Source organism: Dunckerocampus dactyliophorus, chromosome 2 (genome assembly GCF_027744805.1).
Source record: "Dunckerocampus dactyliophorus isolate RoL2022-P2 chromosome 2, RoL_Ddac_1.1, whole genome shotgun sequence".
Lineage (NCBI taxonomy): Eukaryota > Metazoa > Chordata > Actinopteri > Syngnathiformes > Syngnathidae > Dunckerocampus > Dunckerocampus dactyliophorus.
In genome coordinates, this window is record NC_072820.1 from 18,789,290 (window position 1) to 18,809,448 (window position 20,159).

Genomic DNA, 20,159 nt, shown 5'->3' on the forward strand with positions numbered 1-20,159 from the left:
GTCTCATTTTAAATGTTTTCAATGTTATTTTGAGGGAAAAAAATATGTGGCCACCATATATTAATATATGTCCTGCAGAGGGCAGCATAATTCAACATCAGACTTCACTGAATAACTCACACCCGTTCATATTTTGAAGTATTTAGACCAAACAGTCAGACTTATACATTGCATATTTATTTCATTGCACGGGATTCAATTTACTGAAGGCCTACTGACAATAACATATGAAAAGAACAGTGAAAAACACAAGATAACAATGCTGTACATTTCCAAAGACAGCAATATATAAATGCATTAACAACTAGGAACAATAAAATATGTCAGGAGTTAGACTGCCCAGCTCTGCTAACCTTCTCTTTCAAGGAAAGGGGAGAGTCTTATCATGTTAACTCGAGGCGAGGATGTCTAACCTTTTAAATATGGACAAACTCCTTCCGCTATTGTGGAGAGAGAAAAGGGCAAAAATAGGCATAAAAATAGTAGAGATGCCACACATAGTTGAGACTAATTCATCCTTAGGACCATTTCTGAAAGCACAGCATTTACCTTACATATTGTCAAATTTAATTGCCTTGTTTACTGTGATTCATGCATTCAGAAGGCCCCATAACGATGTTATAGGGACATGTTTCCAATACCAAAACAGTGGCAGAATAGAGTCACGTGGCGTTTGAAGGGGTCCACTATCATGTAGGCAAATGTCTGCTCTTCCTCTTGTGACCCAGGGTAACGCTGGCCGGATTCATCCTGCATAATAAAGCACACAGAGAAAAATTATAAAATTATAAAGAGTTTCATTCTTAATGTGCATCTTGTCAGTAAATGAAGAGGAGACTTACAAAGACGTAGACTTTGAGCACTGTGGAGACAACACTGATCTTTTTACTTTCTGGATCCTTTTGAACACTGCAGACAGTTATAGTGTTATAATTGTTACTTACAACATTGCCTTTACATTAATAATGGTTTTATGAAGGCCACAGGTTGACACTGGAACAAATGATATTTCTACTGCCATTATTTTCGATAGGAAAAATTAGCTAGCGTCCCAGAATGTATTTTGCTCAATGTTAGAGATTCCCTTGTACATATCTCAAGGGGTCAAAGAGTTATTATGATGTAGCAGTGGTTCTCAACATTTTTTCAGTGAAGCACCTAGTTGTGAATTTGAAAAGCAATTTTGTTTGAAAAAAATATGCAAAAAAACAGCCTCGTAGCATCACTATGTTACCATCCAAAACGATGATCATCTGTCGTAAAACATAACGTTTTCAAATTAATTAATCATAATTAATCACTATGTCGCACTATGTCTGAAATATAATAAATGTAATAAAATAAACTAAAAATAAAAATAAAAGAAATATATTAAGATGTTGACCTCAACAGTTCCCCTCACCTGTCATCTCTCAATTATACAGTACCTCACACTGTGGAAACTGCAAGCTGAAAAGGCTTTGCTATCTTCTTCTAGCCCACCCCGGCATTGTGGGCATCAATAACTTTCATTTTTCCTGTCTTACTCAGCTTCTTAGAGGAACCCATTGTTGCTGAGTGTTTACACAAGGTTTGTGGCGTCGCCGTGTTTAAGAAAACCTGAAATTGGCAGTAGCTGGCGCTCTCTAATGACTATTGTTGATACATGCTTCAGGACTAATGAGCTGATAACCCTCTGAGCTTGTAAAAAGAATCTGACACTTTGAAACTCTCAGGGTGCCCCGACTTTTGCACATGGCAAAATGATGTTTTTTGTATAATTTTGTTCAATTTCTAAAATAAAATGTAGCTATGCAAAGGGGTGCCCTGACCTTCGCACACAACTGTATGTTTATATACTGTGTATACTGTATATACTGTATACAGTATATACACATACACACACACACACACACACACACACATATATATATATATATACACATACATATATACACATATGTATCACACACACATACTGTATATACAGGGTCAGGCAAAATGATGTGACACATTTGTAGGTTAAATAAAAGGCAAATAAAGTAAAGAAACAAAAAAGTGTTTTTATTTTCGAAAAGTACATATAATGCCATTTTTTTCATATAATGCCATTTTGCTTTGTTTCTTTATAATGACTTTGTTTTTCGTTTCTTTTTCAGTTGCTGCCATGAATTGGACTGGTGAGCATCGTGCTTTCAATGCAGAAACGTTTATCAAAAGAAACGAATCTGTAACTGCAACACAACGAGCATTCCCTTTACACTTCAATCTTGGTAGACATGATCCCGTACCAGCTCGAAACACGATCTTGTTATGGGTTACCAACTTCACAGCTACTGGATCTGCATTGAGTGTGTGGACAATAATGGATCCCATTTGACTGATTTAATTTTGAAAACATAATGAAACAGAATGGCATTATATGTACTTTTCGTAAATAAAAACACTTTGTTTCTTTACTTTATTTGCCTTTTATTTAACCTACAAATGTGTCAGATCATTTTGCCTGACCCAGTATATTTACATATATACATATACACACACACACATATACATATATATATATATATACACTTTTATTTGTTTTGTTTTTTTTAATCTCAAGTACCCCCTGCATGCCTTCAAGTACCCCCAGGAGTACCCCCAATTGAGTACCCCACTGAGACATACAGTATGCCCACCTGATGAGATCTTTGTACATTTTCTTGGTGGTGCTGACATAAGGCTCAATGGTGTCTTCGTACTGATTCAGCTCTCCTCCGAGGCACAGATGCTTAAAGAGGTGAAACAGAAACTCCCCCCGCTCGGCTCTCCCAACCACGTGGTAGTGCTGCGAGTCCTCATCCTGCAGCATCTAGAGGCACAGAGAAACATATGGTGAGAGGGGAGAGAAACAAACAACAAACACCGAGCTGTAAAGTAAAAAGGAAGGTTCACCTCCCGCAGTTTGTCATAGTCAGGGTAGACCTCGTGGAAGCATACAGCGATCCGTCCAGAGGTCCCCACAATGCCACAAGTGTAAATGGGGTCAAATAAGTCCATGGAGACTTTTGTGCATGGTATCACTTCCACATCAACAGACACAACGGGTTTGTCTGTGAATAACAAAGAAGAGTTAAATGTGTGTGTTAACTACAGGTGGGCGATACTGCAAATTTAGTAAAGTACAAAGTAACAAAGGAAATACGGTGCCAGTATTGCAGATAAGGATATTTGAACATTTTAAAGACGCTTGAATGCCTTTGCGGTTTTTGCCTTTAATTTGTTGATTGTGATTACTTGTATAATCAAAATAAAACAAAGGACAAAGGCACAACAAGATCAAAAAAGTACAAGTGGTCCTCAATTACGTCCGAGTTGTATTCCTAGACTGTGATGTAAGTGTGGTGTGGTGTAAGATGAATGTTATATCAAAATTATAGCTAAATGAACTTAAGTCATTCACACTTTACCCAGAACACATGAAGGATATATAATACTAAATATAAGATAATATAAATATAAGACTAAATATAAGAATTACATGAAACAGTAATAAAAAATAAAAGCCATAGCAACCTTTCTATCTCACTAATAGGATCACTATGCTGCTTAGGTATTATTGTTGCTTTTACAGGATCAAATCATTTAACATGCTCTTGGATACTGTAGCAACCTGGAAGTTATGTGTAGTGGTAAAGAGTTTTGTGATTTCTGACTGAACGTGACATGAGTCCTGACTGTGTGTTGGTGTGGGTGCGGGAGGAGGACGGCTACCTGCAGAGAGGGCAGTTGAGTTTGCTGATGTTGTTTTGGTTTTGTTTTTGTAATAAAGAGATTGTTGCTCAACTACCTCTTTGTCCTCCTGACAACATCAGGGTATATGTTACAATACGGTCTTTATCCTGAATGATGATCGCAACAGCGAGTGTCGATAGTATAGCTGCGTGTGAGGCACACATAGTGTATTCTTCTGCTACAACTAGATTCGAGCGAGTCTCAAAATTACGTTTTGAATGAATTAATGGGAACATGTATGTAACCACGAAACACGCAACACCGTAACATGAGGACCACCTGTATTCCATCATTCCCTTTAATCGCATACAATTGTTTGAACAAAATTGACTCAATACCTCAACAAAACAAAAAACTACGATTGGCTTAAATCCTTTGGCTTTTTTGCCTTTCAATGTCCAACAACATATTCCCTCTGATGACTTTTTGTATGTAAATAATATAAAATATATAAATATAACAGTATGTAACAATATGAGCAACACAACAACAAAACAGAGATACAGAAATATATCAATCTCCCTGTTCCTGGCACAACCCTGGGTATCGGCACTATTGATATTAAAATTTTTTCCGCCCACACCTAATGTGAATCATCAGATGACATAAAACGTATAAAAAGATGACAGGACATACTAAGAGGCTCCCAGGCTGCCATCATTCTCAGACTGGACAGCACTTTGGCATCTCTGAAGAAGCACTGCAATGACAGCAATGGTAACAAAACACCACACAAATCATAAACAACACAAAAGATATCTCACCCTACTTAATGTATTATCACAATCTTTCATTGTATAAGTTTCAGTGGTGTGCCTAAGAAGTGACCCTTGAGTGTAGCCCACCCAGGTGACCAGCAACATATTTTTTAATGAATTTTACACAAGAGGTGGGTCATGCTACAAACTTTGGTATTAATCCAAGTAAATGCAGGGCCAGTATCGACGATACGTATACCGACAGTATACTACCTATTCTTGTGTAATATTTGTGAACAATACATAACAATACATAAACTCAACAATATAAGACAACCAGGGGTGGATTGGCCATCGAGAGTATCGGGCGGATCAAAATTGGGTAATGGACAGTAGTTTATTTATTTATTTATTTATTGCTGAGCCTTACAATGTTAAGCTATATTAAATGGAATTAGAAAGAGGCCATGCACAGTCCTTGCCAGATTGCTGTCTTGCCTTGCCAGCTTTATGCATGCTTCGTTTTCTCCTGACACATTGCTAGTATTACTTGTGAACCTCTATTCCCTGCTGCCAACTGAATTCAGTAAGTTTTTGAGCACCCTTGTATTTTCTTATTTGCTACTTTGTTCTTTTGTTTGTTTTTTTAGCTTCCCTGTGACCTTTTGTCACCGGAGTCTTCTGTTGTACTTTGTTTTTCCTCCTTTGTCAGCGCCTTCGATCCGTCCGGTTATATTTTACATCATGGCTTACCAGTGCGAACCTTTCACCGGCATACAGGTTGAACTTCTGGTCAAAGCTGAACGTTTGTGCTGAGAGCCTCCCAAGCATGGACCTGGACGAAAAATGACACAAACATCACTTGAAGAGTTGTTTACCACCCAGAAGATGGCGACACACCTGCTGTTGTGTATGTTTACGGTAACTTCCTTTCAACCTCACCATTTCATTAACAGATCCACGGTCTCCTTTTCTTCCAGGAAAGAGAACTTCCTGGCGGGAAGATGACGAAAAGTAAAACTTTGTTCAAACTCCTTTTTATCCCCTGACATGTTAGCTTTTTACTTATAGCTTGACAACAAAAGCAATCGAAAAGAGTGGAGACGTGTGTACAGGCAAGTACACGATCGCGCTGATTGGTGTAAAGGGACAAATCACCGGCTAGTTTGCTCACTCTCGACCAATGAACTTTCCATGTTGCCTTGGCACCGGTTTCATCAAATAAAAAACAAGTGAAAGCCTTTCCCTCCCCATACCATGCGTTGCCATGACAACGGACGCGCAGAAGTTGACGCTATCGGGAATATTATTTTTCTAGAAGATTCGACTGCAGGTCTATCATATCATATGCTATTTATAGAAATGTTTGCTTTGGCCTGATTAGATTAATATATTACTAATTTATATACCCTACGTATAATCATGCATGCAACAACTAGCAAGAATATTGGTCTCCGTGAGGAATAATTTGTTTTGATATGTTGCACGGTACAATATGTTGACAGTTTGTACAATAACAATGAACTATAAGGAGTCAAGGGCCGCACGGTGGCCTAGTGGTTAGCATGTCAGTCAGGAGATCGAGAAGAACTAGTGACGCTTTTCATCACAAAGATGGGAGCATGAAAGCACTAAACTATATTAAATGTTGCTTAATGTTCTTATGAATTACAGTAAAAGCGTTGAGATGATTCACTTGTTAGGTAATAAACTCCCAGAAGGATTTTAAGGACTTTATCTAGGAAATATAATTTTCTCATATTTACACTTGCTAGTAGATGATAAACATTAATATTTAAACTCGTTTTTGGGGGGAGTGAGTACGGTAATTAAACATCAGCAGCTTAAATTGACGGATAGCTGTAATCAGTTTCAAAGTTAGGAAAAAAAGTGGCCTAAATTACATACTAACATTTTGTAAAATAAATAAATAAATAAATAAAATAAATTACAAAACTTTTGTAAAGTGTAGTACAAGGATGTGGAGGGCCTGGTTTGACTAGGTTTGCTTTGGGCCCCCAAATGAGGAAATACGCCCCTGAGTATACAGTATATTGGGGCAAGCACCTTGCTACTGTAATTTGACTCATTTTCACATTTATGGTCACGGGTGGTATTGCACCAATGTGGAGGGTCCTGTGTGCATACCTGTGACTAATGAGACCTTATTGAAACATTTTTATTGTGACAGATAGGTGACAATGATATGACTTCAATATCTAATCACAAACATATACAGTATGTGAGTCAAACCAACTATATATATATATCCAACTACATATATTGCATATTGAATTTGTTATTCTCTTCCCTGAACTCATACATTGTTTCTTCATTTGAAATAATCATCAGTCATTTTCCATGTTGCAATTAAGCTAGCACTGTTGACATGTCTGATGGACTACATAAAAAAAGCTAATTACTGGAAGAAATTTCACGTTTTTGCCAAACTACAGTAACAGTGATCAAACAAGTTAATTCACAGATACTTATCTCAGAAAAATATGACCAAAGCCCCACAAATTGTGACCACAGCATATCTATGGTAACAAAATTTTCAAAAAAAAAAAAAACGATCAATTACATTGAAAGTACTTCAACACAGTGTTAACAGTTGGTGTACAATACAGTATATGGTACTTTTTGTTTTCCTTCCAAAAATATTTTTTTGATGGAAACATGCAAAAACAAAATAATGACAGCAAACAATTATGTGTCTTGTTTTGTTTAAATGGGGGAGAATCACATCAAAGTTAATGCTAGGGATAGTCCAGCAGTGTTTCAGTTAAAAGGCATTGGTACATGCTGACCAGATTGCTTCTTGCTTATTTTCCCTCGTCCTGAAGAACCTTCTCACTCCAAACGCTGTATGAAGTTTTCTGGGAAAAGTCCCTTTTGAGCTCCAGTTCCAAGCCTCGTCCAGTCACTTTCTTTGAATCCTGTCAGCCAGCCAGCTTCCTGCAATTAAAACAGAAAAAAAAATCAAATCACATACTTGGAATCAATCAGCAAATGTGTGATATGCAGTGCCTCACCTGGTCTTCTATTGAGGCAGTGGGAACCACCAAGACAACGTCACCTTGCTTCAGGTCCAGCTCATCACAGTTGGCAGCCTCAAAGTCGTGCATGGTTTCCACCTGCATGAAACAACACATTAGCATTTCATATATTTTGTATGAAGTTTCACTTTTGATTCCATTCACTTTCTCATATTTAAGTTATACCGGAAAATGATCCGATCTCGTCTCTGAGAGGTGCTTGCACCTACATTAATTGATAGCATTTTCAACATAGAGTGCGTGCATCTTACAAGATTTGGGAAAAGTCTGACCTTATAAAGAAAGTCACTAGGGAGTCCTGCCATTCCCGCAGACGAACTTGTGGGTTTGATTGAAGGTTTATCAGCTGCCACGCCATTGTCACTGATAGCCGAAGGTGAGATTATGTCAGCGTCACGGTCATCATCACCTTCATTGCTGGAGGCGGGCTCAATCACCACAGATGGGATGGGCATTGTTTCCTGCAAAGGGTGACCTTTGTTTATTTTTGTAAAATACAGTGGAACCTCTATTTTCTTAATTAATCTGTTCAAAATTTCCCGGCTTGTATTTATTTTTTCACCCAGCCAGAGATTTTGTGTCCCGTTTACCAGTCCTTGCTTCCTGAGCCTAGCCATTACAATAAAGACTCTGTAACTCTCACTGGTGTTTGCCACTGCATCCTGGGATCTACCCAACCCCAACCTGACAGATGAAAACCAAAACATACAAAAACCAAGTCAGTTTTTACCATAGTAAATAATCCAATTAGTCCGTTCCAGACGCCTAAAATATGAATACAAAATGTTACAGTAATACATGTTACAGACAATAAACATACTTTTACATGCAGTCAACAAAGCAAAATACATAGAAATTACGAATGAAATGGATAAATAAACATTTTTATCTTTGTTGCAGCCTTGGTGGTGAAGAGTGAAGGAAGCAGGGAAGGGGACAATAAAAGCCACATGGACGATGTTTCACTCTAGTCCATTGAGAAACTTAACTTTAAAGAGTGGATGGTTAGAATCAATCATTACACACACTGGCCCAGCTCACTTTTTGTAATGTGTCTCCCTTAAACTGTGCCCCTCTGCAACCTGTATTGCAGGTTTCTATCTTTAAATTACAATTTTAACAGACGCTATGACTTCTTTCTTGAATTCAACAGTGTTTCTCACCTTTTTATCAAAGCTGTGGCCCATGCAACATTTTTTGCAGCCATATTTTTAAAAAAAGTCATTTTAAATAAACACTGATTAATCTAACACTATGAAATACACGATAAAGCGTCTATTTTCGGCTTAGTGCACACCGAGTTGAATCATGGCGCCTGCCAATTTGTGGTTGTCAGCATGTCACCAGTAATATAATGTTGCAGAAACATTTATTATACACCTTGACTTTCTCCAGTCTGTGTAGTGTCTTTAATGTAAGTGTGACATCGTTATTCTTGCAAATCAGACAATAACATACAGTGGAACCTTGGTTAGCGTAATTAATTAGTTCCAGAAATATTCCCATAACAAATATTGTAAATCCAATGAATCCATTCCACAAAGCCAAAAATGCTAGCACAAAACACATTTTTATAGTTTAACAATTATAGCTTTACATAAAAAAACAATTTGAAATGCATAGAAATTAGGGCTGTCAAAGTTGACGCATTAATAACGAGTTAGCGGAAATTCCTTTTAACACCACTATTTTTTTGATGCTTGTTTGACTGTCGGCCCACACCATAGTTTGAAAAAACGCAGCGGTGTTGCAGTTAATGTTGAGATACACGAAGGAACAAATATTGAGCAGAAATGGACATCCAAAAGGGTATTTTGAATGGTACGTTTAGCTTCAAAGCCCTGGCAGATGGCTCTCTCGACAAGACCAAAGTTTTTTTTATCTACTGTCGCTGTGAGATGACTTGTCACTGGAGTATGTCGAGTCTCAAATGCCACTTGCTGGACTCACACGGAGAAACTAAAGAAGCTAGAGAAGGTGCTGGAGCACTGCAGGAATTTTTTTATTGTCATTTATACAGTGGTACCTTGGCATACGAGTTTCCGTAAAGCTTGAGCTGCTAATTACCGATTGGCGGAGACAGGTATTTGGAGGGCTTGTGTCAGAAAGGTGAGAGAGCACACACACAGCACTCAATGAAATGGCAGTAAAGATTTGCGAGGGAATTTATTAGTGTTATTATTATTAGTTATTAACAATTTATTAGTGTTTGCGCTTGAACTGCTCGTGATTGTCAGAGGACAGAACACAGAAAAACTTGCATTTTGCAAAATCTACGGTGTCATACTGCCGAAGTGGAGACTGCAGAAGTTGGCAAAACAAAAAAAGTGTGATAAGGTTTGTGTAAAAGAGGGTCAGTGTGTGTATGTCTCTGTAAGAGTGAAAGTGAAGTATAAGCTTTAGCCTGACTGCACTACAGTGGGGCACTGTAAGCTACTGTAGCTTCTGTAAGCTACTCACTGTTCTTGAGCACTTTATTTTTTGTAAGTTGTCGATACTTAATTTTTCTAACACCCTGTTTTCATTTCACCTAGTTGGTGGGTGTTTTTGCAAACCTTTATTTGCAATGTTAGTCACAATTATATTTTGTGAGATTTGTTTGAAGAAAATGATATTTGAGTTATGGACAGTTTACCTTCTCAATGTCTACTTGTTGTATATTGTGTTTGTTTTTTATACATTCAGGTCCATTCTGTGTTAAGCTGTTAAATAAAAAAGTATACATAAAAACTTCTTTCTATCTCCAATTAATTGTGATTACTTATGAGTTAACAAAATGTGATTAATCATGATTAAATATTTTAATCAATTGACAGCCCTAATTTAAATACATATAAATGTTGACTGAAAGGGATAAAGGAACAGTTAAAGTTACTTTTACCTTCATTGAAGACGTGATTGTTGATGTGACTAAAAACCACATGGTGGTGGTGGTTGATCTCTCTTCCATTGTGTCTTTGGGAACAGCCACGTCTTCAATGAAGGTAAAAGTAACATTGGATGTTCATTTATCCCTTTCATTTGTCATTTATGTGCATTTAAAATTGTTTTATGTATGTGAAACTATAAACATGTGTTGTGCATGTTCTCCCTGTGGTGCACGCTCACTTAATTGGAGACTCTAAATTGTCCATAGGTATGAATGTGAGTGTGAATACAGTAGTTGTTTGTCTATATGTCCCTGCGATTGGCTGGCACCTAGTCCAGGGTGTACTCCACCTCTCGCCTGAAGACAGCTGGGATATGCTCCAGCATACCGGTGACCCTAGTGAGGATATGGAGTATAGAAAATGGATGGATGGATATTCCTACTGTGTGGAGATTTTACCGAAGTTTCGTCCACAGGACTTTCTTTCTTTTCTTCCAAACATGAAGCAGACTCCTAAAAACACAAAGCGAAAATGACAGTGTTTTAATTGGTTAACAAAATGTTACCCACCAAATAAAGAATGAGAAGCAGCATGCACACGCACAGCATGTATATAAAACGATAACACATTGTTGGAGGTTTTTTAGAGGGCTTTATAGGCGGAATAGGTGAATCCCCAGTGCGTGCATTATAAGCTGCCTTGTGCTAGCAGTTTTTCAATATTTAGAACATATAGAAAAGGGGAAAGACATGTATGTTCCAGTTTCACATAAGGATTGTGGATGACGGGCAACATTTTTAAAAAGTGCAATTTTCCTTTAACTGAAATTAATTATATTTTTTTAGAGAATGAAGATTATGTGTCACGGCAAAATTTACAATGGCATGTTTTCTTTAACTCACAGTAAGTTCCTCTTCCTTTGGAGGGGCAGGACATTCTGATGTATCTTCCTCGCCAGCAGGGGGCACTGGACCGGACATCTTAGAACCTTCCGTTGAGCCAACGTTTACTTCGTTCTTGTTCAAAATGTGCGAAAAAGATCCAGATGAATGTCAAATGGTTATACATTGAGTGTGCATTAATTTTACATTTAAGAGTATGGAAAGTTAAAAATGACAACAACTAACAGCTAAACAACTAAACAGAAGAACACATCGCCATTCTTCAAATAGTGCCTTCAAACTGACTACTCACCATTTGATCAAAAGCCGCAAAGAATGATGGACCGGTAGCATCCTTCAGAGTGCATGTTTAAAATGAGACCAGAAGAATCTCAAATTGTAATATAAACTAACATGTGCATGTCTGTCAAGAAGGACCAGAGGGAATGCAATTGGGAAGATACAGGGAAAGGAGGAACATGCTTAATAGATAACACCTGTAAAAAACAAAAAAAATCAAATGCCAGTGAGTCAACCTAAATCAAATGCCATAAATGGGAAGTCTTAAGATGGAAGAGCGTTGTCAGAGAAAAGAAGCACAATAACGGGCTAAAGTGGAATCAGGTTCGGAGTCATTGGGTGGGTCAAAGAGGTTTCAACTGACACTACTCGCTGCCAATCTACCACACTAAAAACAGGATCATGTACCTCTTCCTTTTCTTTAGCTAGATCTTGGTACAACTTTCCAAGTCTCAGGTTTGCAGCCTCGTCTTCGGACATGTCGGAACTTTCTGGTTCCTTGCGAATTTTAGGAACATTTACCGGTACATCTTGGACTTCTGTGGTTGTCGTTCTGTGTTTGATAGGAGGATCAAAGCTGCTGTTCTTGCTAACTTGCTTCCAGGATACGTTGGCATCAATCACAGCTGCTGAAGATGCTGCAAGGAGACTGTTGGCGAAAGGATCCCACCCGCTTCCTCCATCTCCAGAGGCCACAAAAAATTTCTCTCCTGAACTGTCTTCTAACTTTGAACTACCTGCATTGTCTCTAACCTGTGTTTCAGCAAAAGGATCAGAATCACACGCCCCCTCTCCCTGAGTTTCGGCAAAAGGATCAGAAACACATGTCTCGCCTCCCTTAGTTTCGGCAAAAGTATCAGAATCAAACGCTCCCCCTCCCTCCGTTTCGGCAAAAGGATCAGAATCAAACGCCCCCCCTTCCTGCGTTTCAGCAAAAGGAGCAGAATCCAACGCCCCTACTCCCTGCATTTCAGCAAAAGGATCAGAATCAAACGGTCCCCCTTCCTCCGTTTCAGCAAAAGGATAAGAATCCAATGCCCCCACTCCCTGCATTTCAGCAAAAGGATCAGAATCAAATGCTCCCCCTCCCTCCGTTTCAGCAAAAGGATCAGAATCAAAGGCCCCGCCTTCCTGCGTTTCAGCAAAAGGATCAGAATCAAACACCCCCCCTCCCTGTGTTTCAGCAAAAGGATCAGAATCAAAGGCCCCGCCTTCCTGCGTTTCAGCAAAAGGATCAGAATCAAACGCACCTCGTCCCTGTGTTTCAGCAAAAGGATCAGAATCAAATGCCTCCCGTCCCTGTGTTTCAGTTATGTTTAGTGACTCAAATGAACCTTCTCCCTGTGTTTCAGCTAAAGGATCAGAATCAAACGTCCCCCCTCCCTGTGTTTCAGTTAGGGTTAGTGAATCATACGGGCCCCCTCCCTGACTTCCAACATCTCCTAACATGAAATCTGCTTGTTTTGGTTCCTTTTCATCTGCAGGTTTCCGGTGTGTCTTTGTTTCACCACTGCTTCTACTTCCCATGGCATTCTCATGCTCTCCTTCTGCATATCTAACAGCAGGGTGGTCTTCCCGTGCAGGTTCATCGTCTGCACTTGCCCAGCCACCACCTTGAAGCCCATCTCCAAATTCTTCAGCGGTTTCATATTCAGATCCCGAGCCATCGGGAGACCTGGACCACTTTTCTCTCATAAGCGTGGAGCAGTCCTCAATCTGTTCACCATACTCATTAGTAAAAATTAGCCCAGGGGTGGACTTTCTGCGGTCTCGCCCATCTGATTTATTTCCCTTTGAGTCTTCCTGCCCTGTTTCAGTTTCATCACCAGTACCATAGAGAAGTTTGGGGTTTGTTTGAGAAGCGCCATCCCAGCTGCTAACCTCATCCTCTGCTGCTTCACTGTCCTGTGGTGGAGAAGAAGATGTGGTTCTATCTCCAGCCAGCTGTGGACCATCTGCTTGGGCCCAATGCGTATCTCCAGCTTGATCTCCACTCTCTGCCCCTTCAGGAACAGCAGTGTCGTCCACTCCCGGAGCAGCCTCTCCATTGGCTGGACCAAAGTCAGCTGACCAGTCGGCAACAAATCCGCTTTCTTCAGCCTGACAAGACGCGGGGAATTAAGGGTTAACATTTGAAGAAGCAAAGAATGGCACTTAAAGTGGGGTGCTGGATAGATTTTAAATTGTGTTTGGGGTCTATTTATTTGAATGAATTCTGGGTAAGGAACTTAATTTTGTAAATTTTGTAAGTCTTTCAGCTTTTTAGAAATATTTTAACCCCCTTAAATTAGTCAAAAATTAATGTTGTGTGAGTACAATAAAAAAAAGTACACATTGAAAGGGATGTGTACTTACAGTCTTGGATGGCTGCGCCTTGAAAACCAAAAAATAACAAGGAGTAGTAAGAGACGGAATTAAAACTTCATAAATAAAAATAAAAATGTACTCACCGACCACGTATCCCAAGGCACAGCAGTCTGATGACACACAAGTCATGTTAAAACATCATGTATTGTATTGTAACATATCAATATTGTTCACAGATCTGTCTAAATCTCCTTTGCCATGATAATGCATCCACCTCACAGTTGTGGAATACCACTGACAATGGCAATAAAAACTATTCTGATTCGGATGTTCTGGTGTGCATTAGGCTGGCAACAATAAAAGGCCACTCCAATTCCCACTCTGATCACATGCACAAAGTGTTTCTAAGGCTTGTACGCAACCTGCGGTATTGGTGATACACTCTCATCTGGCTGGAAGGTGTCAAAGTCCAGATCAAGAAGAGATTCTCCAGGCCTCTCATTGGGCTGTGGACAAAACATGAGAAACAGTTAACAAACAGTGTTCATTTTGACAGCAGTTTTTCTGGACAAAAATGGATTTTAGGTTTAGTCACATTTTAGTCATTTAAATTGATTTAGTTTTAGTCGACCAAAGTTCACAACATTTTAGTTAACTATAATTATAGTACATTTAGTCAACTAAAATATAACATATAAAGCAGGGGTCCCCAACCACGGGTCGCAGCGCAGTACCGGTCTGTGGACGGGGCCAAATGGGGACCAAAGGTTGGGGACCGCTGGTATAAAGAACAAGACATCTTTAAAGTTTCCTTCAATGCACCTTGATTTAGGCTACCTGTAAAGCAACATTTACAACAGAAAGTACACCTGCTCTCAATGAATAATTAATTATGTAATAATTTCACACTACTGTAACCCAGTGTGACATTATTTTACCTGGAATTAAAATACATACTTTAATAATAACAATATTATATGAATAATATGACACAATGAAGTAACTGTATGAAATCATAAATTAACTCTGCATAACGCACTAGCCATCTATAAATCCAATTCTCCTCTCTCAGCAATAAAAACAGCAGTAAACAGAACATATCAAAATAACACATAGTGCAAACTTTCACTTCTCTTCGCTTGTTTGTGATGACTTGCCTGCAGATGGTGCTTCAAGTTAGTTTTGTTTTAGCAGTGATAACCGCTCCACATGATTTACACAGTGTCTTGTTCTCCAGTATCAAATGTGAAATGTGTCCAAGTGTCTACTCTTCTCTTTCTCCCAGGCGTAGACATATTGTGGTGTTTAACTTGTTACAATATTGCAGCATACGGTACAGTTTTCGCAGTGTAAACTCCAAAGTCCTTACATTACAAAGAAAGTAGTTGTGATTTGGTCTCCGTAAGTTCTTTCAATTTCTTTTCCATATGGGCTCCCACATGCAGCTAAAAGAGATGTGATTGGATATATTCCTAACTTGTCTCTGCCATCTACAAATTAAACCAAATCATTTATGTCAACATTTTTGTTTCATTTCTATTCGTTGATGAAACTGTCAATTCATTTCACGCTACTTTTTGTCAACATGCATTTGTTTCGATTACCGTAATTTCCAGAGTATAAGATGCCGCACCCACTAAATTTAGAGAGAAAAACAGGTTTGTACATATATCAGCCGTACCGGACTATAAGCCGCACATGTCCACATCATAAAATGGCATATTGTGGCACACACAAGTCCATGAGGACCAGGCAGCTCTTTATTTGACAGGAGCCAATCATGAGCTATGAGAAAACGAGTTCGGAAAACGCAGGTCATCACACAGCAAACTTAACACTGAAAAGATAGCTATGAAATATACGAGACAAGTACCAATATGAGTTTAAAATAATTAAAAAAACAACAGCTATTTTAAAATCTTCCCGTAATGCATTATTCCCAGCAGAGCAGTTCATTGACCAACTGCCATGGGTGTAGGGAGGGAGTTCATGAGCTCTCTCTGGAGCACATGTGCCAACTCGTGCCATGGAGGGCCGAGACGCTGCAGGTTTTCTCTCCAACCAGTTTCTTCAGCAGGTGATTTAAGTGATGAACTCCTTACCTCAAATTGAAGGTGTTGATCAGTAAAATCCTCTGCTTTTGGTGACCGGCTGGAACGAAAACCTGCAGTGTCTCGGCCCTCCATGGCGCGAGTTTGACACCCCTGCTCTGAAGGAAGTACATGGAGGAGGTACAAGGAAATCATGTACTCATGAGCTCCCTCTGGTGCCACCTATGGCAGCCATTGGCCAATAAACTGCTCTGCTGGGAATAATGCAATATGGCAAGACTTTAAAAGAGCTGTTCTTTTTTATTTTAAACTTGTATTGGTACTTGTCTTGTATATTTCCAAACTACCTTTTGAGTGTTAAGTTACTGTGTGATGATTTTAGCCTTCTGAGATAACACCGTGAGTCAGACTCTTATATTGAATAATGACCTCCTGCGATTGCCGATGGGTTGACAAGCTTGTTGTGAGTTCTCTTATAGCTTGTGATTGGCTCCTATGAAAGAAAGAGCAGCTGACTCACGGGCGGCACAGTATTAAAATGATTAGTAGTAGTTCTGAAGTGTAGGAGATGTCACGAGATTAGAACATGGTCATAAATTATCCGCACCATTGTATAAACGGCAGGATTCTCAGGGTTTTTTTTAGAAAAAAGTAGCGACTTATACACCGGAAATTACGGTAGTTACTGTCTCGTTTTTCCTCAGCTATAAAAGGTCGCTGACAAAAACTACAGTATGACAAAAAATGATTCATCGACAAAATGAACCCTGTTAACAAGGTAGCGAGTATCATTGCTCATTTGTGCTGAATGGTTCAGAGACCTGTGATGGTGACGGTGCAGGTAAGAACTCTCCTCCAAACAGGTCAATGATCTGCTCCTCCACCACCTCTTTGGAAGGTGTGACTTTGGGGGGAGGAGGCACCGGGGGGCCCTTTTTCATCTGCCAATCAACAAGGACAAGATGTGCTTTAAAGACATTTATTAAACATTTCTTCACTTTTTCGAATGCATGTGATTAGTAGCCTCCAAAAAAAGATACTGCAACTTCAACCTGCATTCTTTGTTAGATTTTTATTTTAGTTCAGTACCTTGCAGCTGATGTGCAGTCGTTTAACTGACAATCCCAAGAAAAAATAGCAAAAAAATACAAAAAAAGTGAAACCTCCCAATCACCAAAAGTAACAACCAACAATATTATTACCCTCACTATCATTATTTTTATTTCGATTCTCTTGCTTAAAGGGTCACTGACATGATTTTTCAACTTTGCTTAAATATGTTATATTGTTTTGTAATTATGTTCTACGTTGCTCGTGTTTTGAAAGCAAAAGTTAATTTCGTAAAAATTACATTTTTGTAAGTGGCGGGCACCATTTTGGTCTCTACTTCTTTGAAAAGGGGCGTTTTCCAGTTGGCGTCGGCAAAGGCACAGCTCTCAGCTAACATCAACTAAACCAAGAGGCAGCTCGTCGACTTCATTCGGTGTATTTTTCTTCAAAATAGTAGTCATGCCATAACACTGTGTTGCCGCTGGCTGTTCACAGTGTCCAAGTGATACTGTAAGTTTGTTTTCTTTTCCAAAAAATGAACGAAGCAAGTACACAGACAAGTGTAAGGAATTCAAACAAAGCACAAAGATGAGCGATTTCAAGACACAATACAAACAATACACAAGTTGATGTTTGCAAAATACAAGGAAGAACAGTTTTGAACCACTGTGTACAAAATGCTACGTCTAATCACTACATCACACATTACTCTTCATTCTTGTGAGTTCATTGTCAGTACTCACCTATTATTCCAACTAAGCTCAGTTATGTCTATTTAAACTGATTATTATTTATTTACTATTATACTACATATGTGATTATTATTTATTATGATTGAAGACAAATCCTGACAATTATATTACTACACAGTGACACTACTTTATCATTTTCCATTGTATAATTTTCCCATGTATCAACTGGTAGACTACATCGGAATACTGGAAGTGAATAAATGTATTGCAATTGATGTGAAATGGACGAGGGGTAGGATTAAATAAGCTTTGCTTCTTCTTACTCCTTTTGGACATGTGGAACTGCCAACTGAACTATGTGATGTATTCCATTGGAACCTGTATGTCAAATAAAATTAAACCATTACCATTACCAAGGGACAAATGAGCCACCGCCTTGCGTTGATTTCACTGATGACTGCTAAGAAGAAACACCTTTACATGGAAGCATTTGGCTTGACAGTATGGTATAAACGCATTTTGGATGCTAGGATGCTGATGATATTGCTGATGATATGCTACACTGGACAAAAAGAGGAGAATGGCGTCAAAGTTGCCACAGAACACAGTAAGTCATATCTTATGTACTGTAGATATTGTAGTCTAAACACTATGCCACCATAGCGACAAGTTTTCAAAGCATTATACATGTTATAAAACATACTTTCACAGCAATACTGTATGTTGACGGTGGGGAGAGGGGCAATGACGAACTACACAATAAAAAAGGCTCCAAAGACCCCTTTATGCTCATTAAGAAGCCAATTTAAAACAATAATTGAAGAATAAGCAACTCCAAGGTCATTTGTGTTTGAAGCTGACCAATTTTCATTTGCACATCTTTGTCTTTCATGGTGTCTTTTGGACACCTCTGCATAAGACATACAGTCCCATCGTCTGTGGTTTGAATAAATACAGCTTAATTCCATGCTCTGCAAGCTCGCTATTTCATCTCCAGATGTTTCTTCCTCCACGAAAACTATTGACACATCGCTCAAATTTTTGCTATATTCACTGTAAACATCTTCTATCTCATCCATCCTCTCATGTTTGTTTACTCTGCCTAAGATGAGCGCTGCACCTTCGCCGACGTCACTTCCAGAAACGCCCCTTTTCTGCAGCGTTCAGTGAACATTTCTCCCGACACATACTATAAATGGAATTTTTATGAATTACCATTCGCTTTCAAAAACCAACAATGTAGAACATAGTTACAAAGTTAATAAATTAGGTCAGTGACCCTTTAAAGTTGCTCACTTCTACGCACTAGCAGGCAACGATGCTTCTACAGTATGTCTGTCTGTGACAGCCTCTTCTCTCTCCATGTCCATCTTCACGTTCTACAGCCAGGTTCTTCAATCAAACTCCACAACCAGATCCTTGCTATTCCTGCACCTGATCCAGCACCAAACAAACAGGTGATAAATTGCACGCTTTCACCATCTGTTGCTGCATTTTACCCCCCTCTTCCTCTCTACACATATGCGATCCCAGTGAATGTTCACGTGACCGTTGCTATTTTCTATCATATATCCTTTTTGAAAATCATGTACTGTGTGGTGGCTTGAAAATAAAAACTTGAACAGGAGGAGTATACCAGACTTACCTGTTGTACAGCAAATCTGTTACAGCAAATAAACATACAGTCTACCCATAGTGCTGCCGAACAGGACAGGTAAAAAAAAAAAAGTAGCAGCAAAAGTAGAGGTTCGCGTCGACACACACGAGTAGGATGGGAATAGGACAACAACACACATTTGCTCTACAACAATGGTTCCCAAACGAGTGATTGAAACACATCTGTCATGCTGACTGCATAACCATAACCATGAACAATGAAAGCAGCTAATGTTTCACATTATACAGATGAATATCATCCTTTCTATTATTACAATAGGACATCTTAAATTATATGCAGAGATGGCAAGGGGAGGATGTTTTGACATTAATGACCTGACCGAAAGATCATTTGCTAAACCTAAAGCCCATCTGACTTATCAAATAACAGCTTTTAGGTTTTTATGTCGACATGAAAGATGATGTGTGATTTATTCATTTATTACTTATCTTCGTTGAGTTTATCTTGGTTGAGTTTATTACTGTGAACTCATTTTATCTTGATGACACTAGTCTGTGGTGGATTGTTCAAATTTGAAAAAAAAAAAAAAAGAAGTTTACCTAGAAATGAGTGAGTTAAACAGTATACAATTGAAACAATATAAATTGCCCTACAAGATTTTAATTATATCACCATATCGGGATAATGCATGTTGATGACGCAATCAAGCCATGTCCTGCAAAATTGACTGTGAAAAGCTGTGACAAGCCGTCAATGCTATGTAACACTATAGCTAGTGTGGTTAAAGTAGATGCAAGGCCGCTCCTATAAATTACTAATACTAAACTGCGAGATCTTAGTATTAAGATCTTAGTAGAAAGTAAATAAGTGAAACAGA

At 38.8% G+C, this 20,159-nt stretch overlaps 2 protein-coding genes across 5 annotated transcripts in view; both read right to left on the reverse strand.

Moving 5' to 3' along the window:
• Nucleotides 1-176: 176 nt before the first annotated feature.
• On the reverse strand, nucleotides 177-5,574 carry cfap300 (cilia and flagella associated protein 300). 2 transcript variants are annotated; one of them, XM_054767938.1, is made up of 7 exons: nucleotides 5,397-5,574; nucleotides 5,208-5,289; nucleotides 4,393-4,456; nucleotides 2,917-3,074; nucleotides 2,661-2,833; nucleotides 843-909; nucleotides 177-750 (listed from the first exon to the last, which is right to left on the reverse strand). In XM_054767938.1, exons 1-7 carry the CDS (start codon nucleotides 5,504-5,506, stop codon nucleotides 619-621), a joined length of 786 nt encoding a protein of 261 aa, XP_054623913.1. In that variant the 5' UTR covers nucleotides 5,507-5,574; the 3' UTR covers nucleotides 177-618. The 2 variants fall into 2 exon arrangements, with proteins under 2 accessions (XP_054623913.1, XP_054623914.1); XM_054767939.1 differs by lacking the exon at nucleotides 843-909.
• Nucleotides 5,575-6,619: 1,045 nt separating this feature from the next.
• amph (amphiphysin) overlaps nucleotides 6,620-20,159 on the reverse strand; it is a 29,803-nt gene continuing 16,263 nt past the window's right edge. The window contains exons 11-21 of one of the 3 annotated variants that reach the window (XM_054767829.1): nucleotides 16,744-16,854; nucleotides 14,294-14,377; nucleotides 14,015-14,041; nucleotides 13,920-13,937; nucleotides 11,973-13,664; nucleotides 11,578-11,619; nucleotides 11,286-11,399; nucleotides 10,842-10,895; nucleotides 7,786-7,974; nucleotides 7,490-7,591; nucleotides 6,620-7,412 (exon numbers count right to left, since the gene is read on the reverse strand). In XM_054767829.1, the coding sequence (XP_054623804.1) occupies nucleotides 7,308-7,412; nucleotides 7,490-7,591; nucleotides 7,786-7,974; nucleotides 10,842-10,895; nucleotides 11,286-11,399; nucleotides 11,578-11,619; nucleotides 11,973-13,664; nucleotides 13,920-13,937; nucleotides 14,015-14,041; nucleotides 14,294-14,377; nucleotides 16,744-16,854 (2,538 nt within the window). In that variant the 3' untranslated portion in view covers nucleotides 6,620-7,307. Of the gene's footprint in view, nucleotides 7,413-7,489; nucleotides 7,592-7,785; nucleotides 7,975-10,841; nucleotides 10,896-11,285; nucleotides 11,400-11,577; nucleotides 11,620-11,972; nucleotides 13,665-13,919; nucleotides 13,938-14,014; nucleotides 14,042-14,293; nucleotides 14,378-16,743; nucleotides 16,864-20,159 lie in introns of all 3 variants that reach the window. The other 2 variants (XM_054767830.1, XM_054767827.1) reach the window with 2 other exon arrangements.

Excerpts from the sequence above, each read along its gene's own strand:
- cfap300 (XM_054767938.1), bottom strand. The coding sequence starts at position 5,506 with ATGTCAGGGGATAAAAAGGAGTTTGAACAAAGTTTTACTTTTCGTCAT. Across the intron at positions 4,457-5,207 it reads CCGGTGAAAGGTTCGCACTG|TGCTTCTTCAGAGATGCCAA; the intron begins GTAAGCCATGAT and ends CTGTCATTGCAG. Across the intron at positions 3,075-4,392 it reads GGCAGCCTGGGAGCCTCTTA|ACAAACCCGTTGTGTCTGTT; the intron begins GTATGTCCTGTC and ends TGTTATTCACAG.